This window comes from Ixodes scapularis, unplaced genomic scaffold (assembly GCF_016920785.2).
Source record: "Ixodes scapularis isolate PalLabHiFi unplaced genomic scaffold, ASM1692078v2 PGA_scaffold0__279_contigs__length_252992795, whole genome shotgun sequence".
Classification (NCBI taxonomy): Eukaryota; Metazoa; Arthropoda; class Arachnida; order Ixodida; family Ixodidae; genus Ixodes; species Ixodes scapularis.
Window position 1 is genome coordinate 171,005,680 of NW_024609835.1, and position 19,286 is coordinate 171,024,965.

The following is a 19,286-nucleotide window of genomic DNA, read 5'->3' on the forward strand; positions in this document are numbered from 1 at the left end:
GCGCGCTGCCTACTTGTCCAGCTGCGCGCGCGGCAATATAACGGTTCGGGTTCGGGTTCAGTTCCGGAAAAAATACCGGTTCGGTTCCGGTTTTCGGTTCGGTTCGGTTTGGTTCGGTTCCGGTTCGACACCCTGATATATATATATATATATATATATATGTATATATCGTTTACTATTCATGCTTAATTCGCTATTATTGAACGAGAGTTTATGGTTCCTTTTGACGTAATATTTTTGTTGTTGAATTAATTAAACTCAAGCCGCGCAATAGCAGGGGATACTCAGCTTACGGAACAGGAACCGGCTTTGTGTTATCGTGCTGATCACGAGAAAGTCGGTCGTGGTGGTGGCTTCGGAGCATAAGTGACCAAATAGCTAGATCCTGGGGCGACTTGATTGCCGGGTCGAGTTTCCTTTATTTCCCAGCCTGTCGGAAACAGACAAAGCAAACAAAAATCAATCGTGAGGATGGCCGAGCAGGCGTCAAACTTGGCATACCAAGTGCCGATTTTTTTTTTCGCCGTTCGCTCGCGCGTTTTTGGGGCAGCTATTTTTTCCCGTGAAAGCTAATCAACTATTGAAATATCATGAACGCGAGGCCTCACTGTTGCGACGGTGACTTGCACTGTCAAATCTCTGTGTGACATATTCGCCCCACGCATGCGCGCCATATGTTATCGCTTGGCGCTCTGGCTACAAGAGCGGAAGGCCAATGTTGTGTGGATCACTTTCATCTTGTTCGTTCTTGACGATTGACCATGTTGTCGATAAAGCAGCAAGCCCTGCTGCCTCGGCCTCTGTCCGACTTCCCACAACTTAACAGTGGCGACGAGATGTGGGTCAGCAAGCCTGGTTGCTGAAGAAGCATGAGCGTGGAAGAGGGCGACAACACCTCAGACAGGACTATACAGAACAGTTCCGTCTTGGGGCACCTTTTGGAATTTTATCCGGAGAAAGGCAACTTTGAAGTTTATGTGAAACGCTTTGAAGCTTTCGCAACTGCAAACAAGATTGACCTGGCTACCAAGCAGCAGGTATTTCTCACGCTTATCGGGGAGGCGGCGCTCATCACGCTTCGAAATCTGCTCTTCCCGAAAAAGCCTGTGGAAGCCAACTACGACGACATCGTCAAGATCCTCCTGAACCACTACGCTCCCAGGCGTTCGGGGGTGGTGGAACGATACAAATTCTACCGAAGGGATCAATGTCAAGGTGAAAACATCTCTGACTTTGTCGTGGAAATCTTCGGCACGTCTCTAGAGGAGGCGCTTCGAGACCGTCTCATCGCGGGACTACAGAATGACGCAATCCGCTTCAAGTTGCTGGCGATAAACAATAAAGACCTCACCTTCGACCAGGCTTACAGCTCTGCCTTGGGAATGGAGGCGGCGCAAGGCCAAAGCAAGGAGGTTCGGCGAACAGAGGAACCCTCAGCTAGCCCCAGTGTCCAAGGCGACGTCAACTGGCAGCGAAGGTCCACATAGAGACAAGGTAAAAAGAACTTTCCGGCTTCAAAGACTAATGCCACTTGTACTAGGTGTGGTAGCGCACACAACTCAAAGGTGTGTCCTCACTTAAAGAGCAAGTGTTTCAAATGCTCAAAACCCGGCCACATTGCGAAAATGTGTAGAACAAGCATCAAACCAGTAACAACACTAGAGAACGCCGTTAAGGAAACTGAATTGATCAAAAATAAAGCAAAACCAAAGGCAAACGTCTACTGTGTAAGCGTAATGATTGACGGCAAACAGGTCGAAATGCTAGTAGATGGGGACCTTCTGTTTCAATATTGAGCGAAAGCGCATTTTGCAAAACGTTTGAGAACAAACGCTGTGAAAAAAAGCAACGTAAGGCTAAAAGCTTACAATAGAAGTTCGATTCCAGTAAAAGAATTTGTTAGCATTCGAGTAACGTACGAGGAAAACGACCACACTCTGCCGTTGATCATTGCGCAGAATGTAAAGGAACAGTCACTACAAACTTGCTGGGTCGCGACTGGTTATCAAAAGTGCGATTGAACTGGTCTCAGATAATCTCAGTGCACACGGTCATGACGAAAGTGTCATTAAAAGAGAAGTACAGTGACGTGTTTGAAAGCGGATTCAGCGTAATCAAAGGCTTCAAAGAAAGCTTACTTCTTAAAGGGGCACTGACAGGGTATTTATGCTCGCCGAGGTTTTTAGTTGTACGTGACATATGAGAGCTCAACTACCCAGAACAGAATTTGCGGCTCAAAATTCGGTTTCTTTCCGCCCGAAAACCGCCGATCAAGAGCTGGCCGGTTCGAATCTCGCTCACTCTCTTTTCCGCGGTCACGGGCCGTTTCCTAAGGTATCGATGCGACCACCAAATTTAATCAAAGTCGTAGGTCAGTGAAGGCAGACACTCAACATTAAAAATAGTAAAAAATATGAAACCCATTTTTTGTGGCTTCTAAAAAGTTGCAAATACGTTGATTGAAAAAAAAAGTTCCACAGACAACCGGAAGCAATCTGTGCGTGCGTCGTTTCGCGTATCGTGGGACTCGCAGGGACGGCGATAGCAGCGGACGACGGGCGTGGGACCTCCATTTCAGAACTGTCGTTCGCGATACCGGCAAATTTTGTCTGCCTTTAAAAGAGAAATTTGGGACTGATCAAAAGAACTGGTATTCATCCCGTACGACACGCCCGATCACCAAGCCGATTTGCACGAAGACGTCGCCGAGCCGTCGCTCCCTTCTCGTGGCTGAAGACATCGCTCGCGCAAACGTCAAGCACGACGTGTCTACTTCGAGGTGAGTATGCACGCGTACGATTTTTTTACTACGTGAGAATGTCGCCAATGCGCGGTGCATCCCGACTTCGACCCGGGAGTGCTTTTGCTAGAGGAAAATCGGCAGCAAACTTTCCAACTTACAGTTTATCGGCTGAGTTATTACTAAGGAAAGAGATTCCCCAGTTTCGGTATGACCTCAGTGGGGAAGACGTCCGCTTCACACGCGGTAGGACCGGGTTCGATCCCCCGTGAAACCTTTTTCTTTTTTTTAAAATATCTTTTGATGTCTACATCTTTTTCTTTTTAAACAATTATCACTGAAGAAACAAAAAATAAGAAACAAATGTTGTGGACGACACGTCGCTGAATTAAATGGTACGGGATTTCCTTTTTGACACCTGCGAACTCAATGTAATCACCTTCCACAAAATGCAAGAAGCATATAAATCAGGTAGCGTCCGCTTTCCGAGGTGCCCGTAAATGGTCTACAGGAATTGCAGCCAGCCATTGATCCCGATTCCTTTGATCTTTCGGAAACTCTGTCGCACAATGCCACTTCTGTTTCGGACGCAGGGCATGTGAGCCAGCTCTTCAGGCAACATCTAGGGTGTATTGTTTTCGGAGCCGATCAAAATTCACCACGGGCACTCACTACTCATCTCCAACTCCTCAATGTACAAAACAACTCATCTTGGAGTACAGAACAACGAGCGGAACATACATAACTGCAAAAGAATCGCTCGGTGAACAGTTCCGGTACGCCGCATGCCGTCTGCTGCGGGAAGGAGAAAAAAAAAAAAAAAAACACACGGTCGCGTGTCGCCACGTGACTTCTTTGAACTTTGAACTTTATTTCAGCAACATTATGCCGAGGACACCGGACAAAAAGCTAACAGAAGCTAGCTTGACTGGGTCCGGACGTCCGCCACTCACTCTCTTCTCTCCACCTCTCCGACCTCCGTCGGGTTTCGGTTTCGGTTTCGAGCAGTTGCGTCTTTTGGCTTTATTAAAAAATACGCTACTCTGTTGCAAAATATTAATTGGGTAGTCCTCCGACACCATAATAAAGCGCCTGGCAAAAAATTAAAAAAAAAAGTGTTGGGGGGTGTCAGTGTCCCTTTAAAGATAACGCCCGGCCTATTTTTTGCAAAGCAAGGCCGGTGCCTTATGTGCTCCGTGAAAGCGTAGAGAAATAGCTAAAATCTTTGAAAGAAAACGGTGTAATATACCGATTCCAACACAGCGATTGGGCAACACCCTTAGTCGTTGTTCCAAAGGAAGACAAGACAGTGAGACTCTGTGGGCATTATCCTGTCACAGTAAATCCACATTTGAAGGTAGATCACTACCCGCTTCCATTGCCCGAAGACATTTTTGCGGCAGCAGCGGGAGGAGCAGTCTTCACTGTCCTCGACTTGTCAAAAGTTTACTTGCAACTAGAGCTCGAGCACCATTCGCAAGAGCTTCTAACGGTGAATACCCACCTCGGGTTACACCGGTTCCGACGACTTCCCTAAGGAGTGGCAAGTGCGCCTGCATTGTTTCAGTCAGTGATGGATCAGATCCTTAAAGAAATGCCAAGCACTGCTTGCTACCTTGATGATGTTCTAATTTCCGGTAGAACACACGAGGAATGCACAGAAAACACCGAGCGTGTTTTGGAACGGCTACAAAAGCACGGAATACGTGTAAACCCGAGGAAGTGTAATTTTTTTCAGAGAAGTGTCAGGTATCCTGGACACGAGATAAGCAGAAATGGACTTCAGCCAACAAAAGAAAAGGTGGAAGCGATGTTGAAAGCGCCAGAACCACAAAACGAGAAAGAGTTGAAGGCTTTCTCAGGCCTACTGAACCTTTACGCAAAAAATCGTAAGGGTGCAGGCGAGCTGGTGAATATTAATCATGTTGAATCAATCTAAGACTGGGGTAGAGAAGAAACATCAAAACGTAGAAGGGACAGAAAATAGACAAGATGATGTCTCAATTGAGACGTCATCCTGTATATTTTCTGTCCCTTCTACGTTTTGATGTTTCTTCTCAACCCCAGTCTCAAGTTAATTCAACATGATTTTACACAAAGTTTTTGCCGTGCCTTGCCTCAACACTAGAACAAATGCACAAACTGCTCAGAAAGGGAAACGCATGGAACTGGACGCAGGAGTGTAAAGAAAGTTTTGAGTGTTGCAAACAGCTACTGTGCAGCAACCCTGTTCTTGAGCTCTATGACGCAGCAAAACCGCTCAAATTGACGTGTGATGCGTCTTCTTACGGTGCGGGTTCTGTTATCTCTCGTGTGATCAACGGAGAAGAAAGGCCAGTGACTTATGCATCCAGAGCGTTAAGGGCCGCTGAGCGGAACTACGCTCATATCGAAAGAAAAGCGTTGGCGGTCGTGTATGGCATACAGAAATTTCACAAGTGTCTGCATGGCCGTCTGTTTACCATCGTAACAGACTACCAACCGCTCACGCATATTTTCGATCCGAAAAAGCATTCTAGCTCCATAGCCGCCGCAAGAATACACCGCTGGTCCAACTTACTTGCCAGTTACCAGTACACCATCCAGTATCGGAAGGGTGGTTGCATTGGAAATGCAGACGGGTTGTCCAGGTTACCGCTATCTTGTCCGCGGACGCAGGAAGCTGTTCATTGTTTCTCGCCCGTTCCTGACATGCCGCTAACAGCTGAAGATGTCGCAAAAGAAACCGAGAAAGACGATTAGCTATGGCAAGTTCACGAGATGACATGGCATGGTTGGCCCAAAGGTGTTGACAAAAAACTGGAACCGTACTTTATCGGACAGTACGAACTCTCATCGGACATGAACTGCCTCCTATGGAACAACCGCGTGGTTCTGCACGAAGAACATCCAGGAGTTAACAAGATGAAAATGCTTGCTCAGGGGATCGTGTGGTGGCGACGCATTGACAAAGAGCTTGAAGAGTTTGTCAGAGAGTGTGATGTTTCTGACAGTGTCCGATACCAGCAGCACCGTTACAACCGTAGTTGTGATGTTCCAACGATTGGAAACGCGTCCACCTGGACTTCGCCGAAAAAGATGGCAAAACTTTTCTGGTCATGGTTGACTCGCATTCCAAGTAAACTCACGTCTAGCACAACCGCTCAAAAGACGGTAGAGGTTGCACGGCCGGTGTTTGCGTCCTATGGACTACCGGTCGAAGTTGTGACAGACAATGGTCCACAATTTGCTTGTCACAAGTTTCAAGAATTCCTTCGTAAGAACGAAGTCAAGCACATGCTAACGCCACCATACCACCCGTAGTCAAATGGGGCCGCTGAACGGGTAGTTCAGACTGTAAAGAAGGCTCTGTTAAATCGTTGTTGGCAGACCAAAGGAATGACTGCACAGGAAGCATGCAGCACAAGATTGACAATCTTATTTTTTCATACAGGATGACATCGCATTTTTTTACGGGCGAGACTCCCAGTGAACTTTTCCTCTGAAGAAAACTGTGAACGAGATTATTTATTTTGAAACCAAACATGACACGAGCAATGCAAACCAAAATGGAGAGCATCGAGAAGAGCTGGAAATAAACGCCGTGGTACTGATCGCACCTTTTCTGTGGGGAATGCAGTAATGGTGAAATCCGTGAGGGCTGAAAGTGTCAAATGGTTTAGGGGAACAGTGATTAAGGTTGTGTCTAACGTTACATTTTTGGTACGGGTACAGCAGCGCATCAAATTTGTGCACGCAGATCATTTGAGAGCCGCGAACCCTGTACATATCCCTGTGCCAGAACAGGTCGCTCAACCGTACTGGCCTGCTTTGCATGACAGCGCTGAGGATACGCTTGGGGAAACGGCTGACGACACAGGCAGCGCATAAACTGGACTGGGTAGTCGCGTTCACCCACACGTCTCTCCTAGGCGAAGCACTCGTACCAAAAGATTACCAGACAGGCTGCCGTATCATTGAGTGTGAACATTGAATTGGATTGTATGAGTTGTGTTATTTACATATGTTACTTATACTAATGCCTTACAAAGTGTACGTTTGTGTAATAGCGTCTGTAAACTAAAAGGGGAAGGAATGTTGCGCCGGTGACTCGCGCTGTCATATCTTTGTGGGACATATCCGCCCCACGCATGCGCGCCATATGTTTTCACTTGGCGCTCTGGCTAGAAGAGCGGAACGCCGCTGCTGTGGGGATTACTTTCATCTTGTTCGCTCTTGACGGTTGACCAGGTTGTCAATAAAGTACTAAGCCCTGCTGCCCCGGCGTCTGTCCGACTTCCCGCAACTTAACACTCACCATAACATTACCTTCTGCGGTAACTTTTGAGCTCAAAGGAAGTGTTGGTCCGGTATCGCATGACTAGCGCAGCTGCGGAGACGTGCTCAAACTGTGCCAACGTTTGTACCACCGTCACCTTAGAATAAATGGAACGCACTCGAAAAAATTAAAGTGTACTTGCTACACGATGCATGGGTAAATCCATACCGTGTTTGTTTGAGGTGCACGTCAAAGAGAAAGCAGCAAATAGAATCGACGAGTGTATCACTGCGACGAGAGCGTCCGCTACCCCGCCACACAATACTTCGAAAATAACAAGGGGACGACGAAAAGATAATACTCACCTTCGAAATGGGAAATCTGGGCTAGGGATTAAGCTGTTCATGCAGAAAATAGGTAAAATTACAAAAAAAAGAAAGAAAAGGGATCGCAGGATCATCTCTTAGGTGGTCGTGGGCAACAGGTGACGAGAGCTGTTGCGTATACGGCTACGGCCGCTGAAGTCAGCGCGATCGTTCTCGTTGTTTCCGGAATTCGTGAATCGAGCTGTTTTCAGCGAGCAATGTAGTTTCGAGTACGTTTTTCTTTCCTCGCTGCTTGAAGCGGGGAAGCGCGAGAAGAGCATGTAGAACTTTGCACGCGTTGGTAGGCGGCCATGAAGCTATCATAAGATTCTACTATAAGTAACCTGCACATAACTTCCGATTATTTTGTTTGGTGAATTCGAATTTGTTCTTAGGTTTTGTCGTACGCACGTTTTGCGACATAGTAAAAAAAACGAAAAAGTTTAAGCGAGCAGTAATTGCCACAACGCGTTAAAACCACAGACCCAAAGCGAGGCAAAGCGAAAGGAATACCTGACCCGGTCACGTAATGTTGCCTTGTCTCCACGTCACCGCCAAACGATCGGAGGGCTCCAATTGGTCCAGCTTGGGACTAATAGTCGCTTACAGCTTAAGAAACGCTGAGCACGGTTCATAACCTTCACTCTCTTTGCTTCCTGATTGGTGCTTCGGTGTTCTTATCGGCTAACGCCGCAACGTCATCGGCTACGGAGCTAAGACGTCCGGGACTCGCCACACCCTTCTTTTTTTAAGCTCTTGCGACTATGGGAAAGTTTGGATCTCTGGGGGAGATTCAATTTACGTCTGGGTTCTTTTTAAGCGAGTTTGGGGAAAATGTGCGCGGCACATATTCGTATAGCCCCTCGCAAGTTATTGACGTGTCAATTGGATGATTCTGGTTACTTTATAAATAGAGTTAGCGACCATTATTTAATAGTTTGGATGGAAAGACGTCGGTTGCTTGTAAGAAAACTTACAAAAGCATCAGAACTCTACAAAATATAGAACTTTTGAAGGTATTTGGAATTAAAATTTGAAATTATGAAAAAACAAACGAAAAAACTTGCGCTGACGTTTTTCGCCAATTTATTGTTTTCTCATTTGTTGGCTTGGTTCCAATATTTATTACCATAGGGTTTTAGATAGCAGGCAGAAAGATAGATAAGCTCAACCTGATGAGGCCGGACCCTCAGTTTCAAGAAGCCGATCTTCTTTAACCTTGTTGCACTATAGAAAATCGGAGCACTTGGGAGAGCTGATTGCTGCAATCTTGGCGAAGGATGGGGGTGATAATACATCTTTGAAAACGTGGTCCAGCTTATGGACAGGAGAAGAGGGCAGAACAAAGGTCAACAGACGGCGCTAACTTGAGCTGTTCCTTCATCTAAAATACGCTCGAATATATCCTCCTTTTTGTCGCTCCTAATCCTCTACCCCAAAGCGGTTTGCAAGAGCTGTGTCTTTTTGTCCACTATATCAATCGAATTTAGGGGATGTGTCGAGTGGCGCGATGAAGTAGATGAGTTATTCCTGCATATTTTCACGATTAAACAGTTGAAGGTAGCGCATTGTCATGTCTTCTTCTTCTTCCCTCTTTTGCGTTGTCTATAAGCGCGTTCATGTTTTCAAAGATTCAGCACCAACTGGCCCAACAGGGAACACTAATAATATATTTTCACTGTAACAGCTCACTGCCGTAGCGCAGACTATTTTTTCTTAGGCATGAACACATTTTTTCTCTCGTTATTTGCCGAAATTCTCTATAGATTGCAGCGATTGGTCAAGTACTTTGCGGGAAAATAGGCGGTCAAGATTTTTTAGAACGTGAGGGTTCAATACGTTTGGCTTTCGACTGTCATAAGAGTATCAGATGGTGAGGTTAAAAATGATAAATTCACGTTCTGCATTTCTATTTTTTACCAGTTTACCAGCTGTATGCCATTGGTCATAAAATTTACGCTCTCCAACTTCCAGACCAACGTAATGGGTCTATTTAATATTCGAACATACAGAAACATCTTGTACCCCTCTCGAGTCTAAGAAATGACAACGATGTGTGACCACTCGAAATTAGCTTTAAAGGTGCCACGAGGAGCTTTTTTAGATCGCCTAAATATGGCTAAACTCACTTTGCTGGCTCCAAGCATCCTAGAAATCCCTAAATCTTGACGATACACTGTGAGTCAATAGCAAGCAAACGTACCTCACGCCTCCGACCGGTGGAACCGCGGAGCGATATCTCGAATAGGCGCGTTATGATTTATGGATTTCAAGGATTCTTAGAGCCCGCCGAGTAAATTACCGCCATATATAGACGCTCTCAAAAACCTGCTCAGGGCACCTTTAAGCATAATGTTGTTTTGTTTTAAAATACCATTATTTTATGGATATTAAGAATTTTTTTATGCTTTGGGTGTGTGATGTCCCAGAAGAACCTATAAAGCACAATCGATCTATTACAATTCATGCAGTCCATAACCAGCTTAAAAGGGTCATTACACATACAATCAGTTACACCCTACTGTTTACCCAGGAATCAAAAGCACGACAGAGTTGTGTTTCTTCAATACTTACAGTTGGCGAAGATTTGGAACTCTTCTTAACTTGTTTTCCCCAATCCAATTGTCCCCCCGAAATTACACACACACACACACACACACACACGCACACGCACACGCACACGCACACGCGCGCACACACGCACACACGCACACACGCACACACACACACACACACACACATACACACACAAATCAACAACAACACCGAGTGCGTTGTGCAGTTATGTGCTCCCCTACGACGAGAGAATACTTTAAAGGAGCGGTGCAGCGATATTCAATTGGAATGTTTTTCTCTCTACACGAGCTTACTGGCACACCTGGGACTCAAGGATACTCACACGCAACACCATTGGTCAAGAAACTCCTTTGTTGCGGTGTAATTTCAAGGACAAAAGCAATCATTTTCATTCAATCTCTCCTTTGCAAAATTTGATGACGTAACTCGGGGATCGCAATACACCCAAGTGACGGTATTTGAATGCAGTTCATAGATTGCACCCGAGCATTGCGTGGGCACTCGACTTGGGCTCGTGATAATTGCTAGCTCGAGAAGCACCCGTGTCCAATCGCTGCAACGACGACAACAGCCGAGCCATAACAATGTCTGGAACTCAGCGCGTGTTCTGTGCTTTGCCAACCCCAGCGCGTGGCTATGATCAACACTGGCGGCATATAATCGGCTCCAGATCACGTGGCCACTTGTTCTGGCTGCGAGTTGAGGGGGTGAACGCTGCTCGTTTTTCTTTAATTTTTTTGGGGACTTCTATTGCGTGGGGTGAAATACGAACGCGTGTTTCATAGGTCATTAACGTTAGGGATCCGTTTTAAGCGGTATTTGCGCAAAGTACGAAAATTGTTGCATCGGTCCTTTAACGAGAAAGCACCTTACAACGAGAGAGCACCTTTAATAGGGTGGTGGCTTGCGCCACCTAGGCATACCTGGCGTCATCTGTGAGGTAGCCCTGTAACTGCATTGAACTTGAGTGAAAATTTTGGGTTTTGTAGTAGTTGAGAGATCAAATGTAGGTGCTATCTACGAGAACTGATCGTTTATAACACTGTTAAACGTTTTTCGAGCCCATGGTAAAGAAAAACACGTTTGAAAGCATTTCGGAAATATTAGGAAATCACAGAAGTAGCCGATAGATGGCGCTAGCGTGTTTCCTCGTCGTATGCGATCACAAAGAAGCGCAAGGCTGCGCGACGCAGCCTTGTACTTCCTTGTGATCGCAGCCTTGTGCAGTGTGTGAACCGGAACTAATAAGACTCTTTAACGAAAATATTTTTTCCCGACAATGTATTATTTGGGTCCTCACAAGTTTTTTTTTGTTATATGGAAAGTGTCGTTTGCGCGCTCAAAAAAAAAAAAAAAAAAAAAAAAAAAAAAAAAACCGAGAATTTTTTTATTTTTTTTTATTTTATATGTTTTGAATTCTTGGAATATCTATATGTTTCATATTATTGTTTAGAGCTGCATAAATTGTGATTAAACTATAAGGTCTAAAGGCGCCGAGTTTTTTCTTGCGAAACATTTTATTACATAACATTCCAAGTAAAACGGTCCCGCGTTAATGTATTTTTGCCAGCATAATTCCAACACAAATTCTCACCTATTCTGTAGGATACTGCGAGTCGGCATAAAAGTGAAATAGCGCGATAGAAATTGAGGATGCGTGTTTTACTTCAACTGATGAGGGGAGAACAACCTACGTTCCTTAGAAAACATAAGTTTTTTTTTTATAGCCAGCATAAACCGCTCTGATTGTATGAATATTTTTGTTGGAAATCAACATTTTTAGTAGGAAGTACAATATTGTGAACAGGTGCACGCGTTGAAGAGCTTTGTTCATTCCAGTTTTATTTTGATAATATAAAAATAAAGTCCAATTGAGCTTTTGATGTAGTGCACACTTATAATCAAGCCCTGGAAAATTACTACGTAGATAATTCTATAAGAAATTACTTTTCGTTTGTTATTTTTTTATTCATGATCACTTTGTAACTTAACTAGACCCATGAACAGTTTAATTCGTAATACCCGAAAAACACTCGGCTTTCAGCGATTATACGACTGGTGCAGGGTGGAACCATTTAGAGTTACAGTTCTTTTGTTATTTTTTATTCAAGGCGCACCACGAAATAGTGTTTTTGTTAACCCGCGATCTCATGAGATCGCGAAAAAAATGTAGACCTTCTTATATTCAATAATTTTAGCGAACCGCGGGGTGATTCTACTTTATGCAGAAACTAACTCTTAATTGCGTTTAATTGGGTGCGTAACTTGAGTAATAACCTCGGTGACTTACTTAAACTTGGTTTGAGAACTTCAGTATATTTACATTTATATAAAAAAAAGCCGTTCACACGTTACACACTTGCTTCAGAATGCGAACACAGTCTGCTCGCCCAACGCGCTTTTAAATAACACGGAGCAGGATTCAAACAATTAACTATACACCCCCAACACAATTCGAAGCGCACCAGTCACTCTGCCAGATATGAAGTGTGCGTGGTTTGGCATCGCGTTCCGACGTCCGTTTGCTCCCGCTCGCCACACACTATGCAGAGGTGTAACTCGATGCTCGTTTCTTCCTGTTGAAGCACTTCGAAACACTTGCAAGAAAACACAACACCGACACCGACAGAGAGGCGTACGCGAAGCACTGCCTCGCTGTCCTCGGGCTGTTCGAGGCGTGGCGTCGCCGCGAAGCACACGCACTGCGTCTGTCCGTCAGCTGTCTCGTGGCAAGTTCGCGGCGTCTCCTGCTCCCGTCAGCGCATGCGGTTTTTTTTTTCTTGTCACTCGATGACAATGTCGCCTTCGGCAAGGCGCTGCTCCCGCTGTCAGGAGTAGACGCCGTCGTTGCTCTGGATGGAGAAGTGCCGGTACGAAATGTACTCCTGGGGCACGTCGTTGGCCTTGACGGGGCGCCTGCGCCGCCGGCGCTTGAACTTGAGCGCCGTCAGAAGCACGGCCAGGATGAGCACCAGGACCGCGCTCACACTGCCGCCGAGGATGATGCCCAGCGTGGACAGGGTCACGCGCGTCTTGTCCGTCTTGGCTAAAGTCCGGACCTGGAGACACTTCCGGTTGTTGGTGGACATATCGTAAGGGCGTTCCACGTCGGCCGTGTACGGCGTGGGCCGGCCAAGGCTGCGCAGGTACTTGCCCGTGGCCGTCACGCACACCGTGTACCACGTCTCGGTCCGGAGCCCGTCGATGTCGTAACGGCGCACGCTGGGCTCCAGCGAGGTGCCGGCCGCGGGAGCCGGCTCGGAGGTGGCGTGGTACGTGACCAGGAAGCCGCCGATGAGGGTGCCGTTCTGGACGTCCCATTCAAGGGACAGCCGGTCGTGGTCCAAGCGTCGCACTTCGGTCGACGTCATCAGCGGCGCCGGGCAGAAGTCAACCGGGTGCAGGGAGCCAACCGACTGATTGGCCAGTTTGTCCGGCAGCGAACAGGACGGGTCGCGGGTGGCTAGGCGAGGATGGTCCTGAAGCCATTCCCAGAGGCCCAGCAGCCGGCAGTCGCAGTGAAACGGGTTGCCTGCAATGGGGGGACACGGGGTCACCCGAGCGTCCTCGGAGGACACAAAGGACTCGGAACAGGGCGGGCCTCGAAGACCGAAATCTGTCCGAGGAAAGAGAATGGGACAGCGTCGGCTGGCACAAAGACCCGGCTGGAATTAGAGGGGACTTGCAAGCTTAAATTCCTGAGCTCGGTATAGAAGCATTTCGCAACCCGCGCTCGCAGTGCTGGCAGATCCACCGGGCGCATTCATTCAAATGAAGACGGGAGTGAGTCCACGAAGCGGATGAAAACGAAGGGTGGGGAAACGCGGACGGATTCAGAATTTAGGGGAAGGCCTCCTTATCTTAACTTCCCCGCTTGATCAATGGACGGGCTTTCTATTTCACAAGATTGCTCCCGCTGAGCTGCTCCGATGGGAGCTCGCCCTCTTCTATTCGTCTTCGTTTCGTGATCACTTTAATAGCGCGATTGCTTTTCTTTGTGCCGCCCTCTGTCCCACCGCGCTTCCATTTCACTGCTTGGGCTCTATTCGGAGCGCGGGAAAGGATGGGGAGAACTGGCGAGGCGAGCGAATAGGCGAATGTCTCCCGGATTTACGTTCTTTGTGTTTTGTGGTATAGGAAACTTTTGGGTTCGTATTACTGAGTGCGGGATACATTTTCCGCTTCGGAAGCGCGGTTTCTAATTCCTTTATCTTACGATGAGTGGTCTGGAATGCGAAGCTGGCGCCTGCTGTCGCACGCCACTCTTTTAATGTTGTTCACGTGGTTGTGAGAAAAAAATATAAATTCGAAATAAGCTAGCTTTTCCTTTTTTGTCGTGACTGAACGATTCAGTTGATATATCGTATTGTTATTCGTGCGTTTTTATTGTAATTTGTACTTCAATCATTTTAAAAAAAACATCGTCTTTGCTAACGGTTGCATTTCGGTGTTTGTTTGGAGTTTGTTTTGCGCACCCTAAGAATCAAAGAAGTATACGATAGATTTCTGCTGATATTTCTTTTTTATACAAGGAAAAAGCAAATACAACATTTACTTGGTACCAACTTCTGCTAAACTGTGATCAACTATTTCTAGCAGTACGTTTTTCTTTAAATTGTGGACTCATGTTAATAATGTAGCTGTTAAAATGAACCCTGCATTTACTTAACGAAATATCGGATTTGCTATTGAAAAAATTAGATGGTACTTAAAATGAGCTTAGGGTTTAATTTAATGTAAATTATAAAATGCTTTTTAGCTCGCCTTTGGAGTGCTGAAGATAATCTTATTTTAGATTTCTTTTAGAACGCACTGTACGAGCCGAGAGGGACGATCAATAATTGTCATCTTCAGAGTATGTGATTAATCGTTGCCTAAAAATAATTGCGGGATACCAAATATACCCATGGCGTAACACGCCTGGAAGCGGAAGTTATAAAACCACTCGCATAAATTCTTGCTGTTCATTTCAAAAGTAAACTTTGTAAAATACTTACCGAAGAGTAAGAGTTCGCCGAGTCGCACTTCAATAGGCTGAAGCACAGAGCTGGCAAGGTAGGCAAGTTTGTTGTCTCGAAGATCTAAGCTGACCAGAGCTGTAAGGTTGACGAAGGCACTCACCGCCACCCAGCCCAGCTCGTTGCTGCGAAGGGAAAGACTTCGGAGTCTATGCACGTTGCTGAACACTTTTTCATGAAGCCGAGTGAGCTTGTTATAGGAGAGATCTAGCTGTTCCAAGTGCTGAAGATCCGATCCGAATCGCGGCAGGTCCATGATAAGGTTGTGGGTAAGGTTGATGATCTGAAGGCGATCGATTCCCTGAAAGCGTTCAGACGGCAGAATGTCTATTGAGTTGTAGCCGAGGTCCAAGACCTGCAATTTCTTAAGAGGCTTGAACGCTCCCGGTGACACTTTGATGATGCTGTTGTGGCTGAGGGATAGCGCAGACAGTGAGGGGAATCCGACGAAATCGTTGGAAGCAACGATTGAGATGTTGCTGTGCTCTATGTTGAGGTGGCGCAATGCAGTGAAACTTCCTTCAGTGGTGAAGTCTTCACGGATTCTAATGAGAGGGTTATGATTCAAGTTTAGTGTCAACAGTTGGTCCATGTTTGTAGTGAGCAAGGCGTTTGGGATGAAGCTAAGGTTGTTTCCTTCGAATGACAATTCCTGGATAGACTTTAAAGCCCCCGTGATTGAAGCGTCAAGGACCGTAAGCATGTTGTTTGTCAGGATCAGTTCCTTGAGGCTTGTCAAGTTGTAGAACGCATCGTTCGCAATTTCGGATATCGAGTTGTTGCTCAGATTAATTCTAGCGAGAGCTGTATTAGACTTTAAGGCTTTACTGCTTATCCTACTAATCTTGTTTTGACACAAAGACAGGAGTTCGAGATTCGGCATCAGTTCCGTGGCTGAAGAAGGCAAGAGACTAAGATTGTTGTTGTCCAGCTTGAGCTCAGTCAGGTTTGTTAATCCATGCAACTGTTTTCCGTCCAAATCTTGGATCCCATTTCCTCTGAGGTTGAGAACTTTCAGCTCGGAGAGTGGCTCAAAAAGCTTTCCTGTGATCGGACTGATTCCTGTGTTTTCAATCTGTAGCGTCTCGAGCGCTGATAAACCGTAGAAGATGTTATCATGAACGCCCGTCAAATTATTTCCTGACAGGTCTAGATGTTTCACACTTGGAAGGAACAAGAAATCAACTCTCGCGCTGATCAATTTGTTGTTGCTGATGTCCAGGGTAACAAGAGATGACAGTTCCAGGAAAGAGCCAGCCTCAACATCCTCCGCCATGACACTTGAAAGCAATAATTCGTGAAGAGGAATTTGACCCTCGAACATATACTTTCGTATGACATATATTTGGTTGTGAGACATATGCAAAACTTTAAGTTTCTTCAAGGACTGAAATGTCTGCGGTTCTATGTCCATAATGTTATTGTGCGACAGGTAAAGTTCTTCTAAACTTTCCGCCCCGCGGAACATGTCCGTACTGACGTGACTTAACGTGTTGTATTCCATATAGAGCGTTCTCAACTTGATCATTCTTTCGAATGTTCCCTCTTCGATTATTGTGATCTCATTGTGGTTCAAGTGAAGGCGGTCGACTTCAATGAGGTCGCGAAACATCTCTTTTCTTAGGCGGCTCAGCTTATTCCAGTCCAGCCAGAGAATGTCCACTTTGTTGAGCCCACTCATGCTGTTGGCGTGCATATTGCTGATTTCGTTCTGGGTCAGAATCAGGGACCTTAAACTGGACGGATATCGACTGAGGATGTCGCCAACGTCGGTGAGCCTGTTGCCGTGAAGATTGAGATGTTGCAAGTTGGCCAGACTTTGGAACGCTTCGTTCTCGATTGTCTCAATACGGTTGAACTGAAGATGCAGCTCCTGCAGGTTGGGCAACGAGTAGAAGACGCCCTTGCGTATTTTTTTGAGTAAGTTATTTTCCAATCGAAGGTCTCTGAGTTCTACAAGCTCCTGGAAAGTTCCTGGCAGCAAGTCCGCGATCAAGTTGCTGTCCAAGGAGAGGGAACGAAGCTCTCGGTTATTCTTGAACATCGTGGAATGAATGCTGCGGAGCTGGTTGTACGACAAGTGAAGCTGGAACAAGTGGGGGAGAGAGTAGAACGCGGCTATTTCAATCTGTGTTATTGCGTTGTTGGCTAAGAATAAAGCCGAAATTTGAGAAGAGTTGAGAAAAGTGTCGTTTGTGATTCTAAGAATGTTGTTGTTGGAAAGGAGTACTTCTCGCAGGTGAGTCATGTTCTGAAAAGTGCCGCTCTCAACGCTGTGCAAGTGGTTCGAACTTAGTTCTATGGTTCGTAGTTTCTTTAACGGTGTCAAGGCCCGACGACCTAGCGTGTGTATTGTGTTCTGACTGAGGTCAAGGGCTTCCAGCTCAAGAAGGTGTATAAAACAGGAGTCATCGAGGTCGCTCAATTGGTTCATGTGCAGCGACAGCGAAGTGAGTCGTGGCATGGTAACGAAGCTTCGTTCGTTCAGCTCTCGGATGCGGTTGGAGCTCATATCCAACCTCTGCAGTGCCGTGAACCGCGTGAAGCCGTCGTCAGGTATGTCTTTGATTTCGTTTTCGGCCAGCCTGAGTGCCTTCAGGCTCCGTAGTCTCCGGAGAGCGTTCAGTGGGAACGACCTCTGCCCACTGTCGATAAGATTAAGCTCCTCCAGGCTGTTTTCCAGACCTCCGAACGCGTACTCAGTGATGTGTTCGATCTTGTTCTTGGAAAGCTGAAGATTCGTCAGCTGCAGACCGTAGAAGACGTAACTGTCCAGTTCCCCTATCTCGTTGGAACTGAGCTCGAGGGAGCGGAGGGCCCTGAGGTTCTTTAGCGCGCCCTTGGGAACCTCCCTGAGTTTGCTCTGCGTGAGCGAGAGCGTCTCGAGGGTCTCGTCAAGTCCGAGGAACACGTCTTCCTCGACGCTGCTGATCTGCGTGTTGGATATGAAGAGGCGGGATATGGTGCGGTTGAGAAAGAAGCCAGCCGGGAGCGTGGTCATGTTCGAGTGCAGGTTGTAGACGCTGAGCATCTTGACGGGGCTGTGTATCTCGGCCAGGGTGACTCCGATCTGCTCGGGGGACACCGAGTTACACTCGAGGAAGACGTCACTGTCGAACTCGTAGCAGGGGCACCAGGGCCTCCGGTTCCAGGAGGGGCACGCGTCCCCCTGGGGCTCTGCCCAGACCAGGGTCGGCGGCAGCAGCACGCCCAGCCAGAGGAGCAGCCAGTGGCCCGCCACCGCGCCCGGGTTGCGGCCCCTTCTCCAGAACCGCCGCAGGAGCATTGTCACGTGGCGCTCATCTGAAACCAAACAGACGCACGGGGCTTAAATTCCACGTAAAAAAAGGGGGGAGCTAAAAGGACTTTACGTAGCACCACCGCTTTGATATTCGGTTTGTCATAAACCGGTAAAAGTAAAAAATAACGCTGTGTGAATGTTTATAGAGCCGGAAGTCAGTCAGCCTCAAATGGGCGTCTGGTGTCTCAGCTGTGGGTGAGAAATTTAGACAGTGCAATACAACCACTACACTCGTTCATAAGCATACAAGCTCGAGGTCGCTGCTTTGAAGCGTTCTTCCGCAGAACGAGAGCTCGCGCTAGAAATGCATGTCTCAAAGCCAAAAGCTCGGGCTAGCGCGTTTGTTGCTGTGGCTGCAGTCTCAGCTTAAGGGTGAATATAGGGAGTAATCACTGGACGCCATATTTGTGAGTGCTGTTTAAAGCGCATGCTCAGAACGAGCTCATATTAATAGGCTGCTGAGACCGGCACGCTCAATGATGCGGAATGCACGTTGCAAAAGAGCTATGGAAGCTCGCCAGCACGCGCTCAGAATTCGCGCAGAGAGATATGGCCGCCAGTGAATACTCCCTATAGTATTGGGCAGGAGATCGAACTATAGGGAGTATTCACTGGCGGCCATATCTGTGTGCGTGGCTGCTGAGCACGTGCTGACGGCGAGCTTCCGCAGTTCTTTTGCAACGTGCATTCCGCAAAATCAAGATTGCCGGTCCTAGCAGGCTATTAATGCGAGCTCGTTCTGAGCATGCGCTCTAAACATCGCCCTCAAATATGACGTCCACTTTATGACGTTCACTTTATCGAGCTTGTTGTTCCCACAGCTCGGTATTTACTAACACAGCACAACAAAGAAATTGAAACTCGCCACGCACGGTCTCGGCACGAACGCTTCGCTCTTACCAGCGCTTTGGTCGCACAACCTTCGAACCGTAATCTTCGATATCGCGGATCAAAAACAAACAAGAAATTTCGGTTTTGTTGTCCCCACAGCTGAGGCGTACCGGTAGTGGTGTGACTGTTCAATCTC

The 19,286-nt window shown here is 46.8% G+C and overlaps 2 protein-coding genes across 2 annotated transcripts in view; one reads left to right on the forward strand and one right to left on the reverse strand.

Annotated features, from left to right (window-relative positions):
• Window positions 1–869: 869 nt before the first annotated feature.
• Window positions 870–1,487, forward strand: LOC121045941. The gene has a single exon (XM_040499442.1). The coding sequence runs from the start codon at window positions 870–872 to the stop codon at window positions 1,485–1,487; it is 618 nt and encodes a 205-aa protein (XP_040355376.1).
• Window positions 1,488–12,768: 11,281 nt separating this feature from the next.
• Window positions 12,769–19,286, reverse strand: part of LOC8030222 (protein artichoke) — a 67,269-nt gene continuing 60,751 nt past the window's right edge. The window contains exons 4-5 of the mRNA XM_040206247.3: window positions 14,938–18,261; window positions 12,769–13,472 (exon numbers count right to left, since the gene is read on the reverse strand). Coding sequence (XP_040062181.1) covers window positions 12,769–13,472; window positions 14,938–18,261 — 4,028 coding nt within the window. The remainder of the gene's footprint in view (window positions 13,473–14,937; window positions 18,262–19,286) is intronic.

Coding starts and splice junctions, on each gene's coding strand:
- LOC121045941 (XM_040499442.1), top strand. CDS start 870: ATGAGCGTGGAAGAGGGCGACAACACCTCAGACAGGACTATACAGAAC.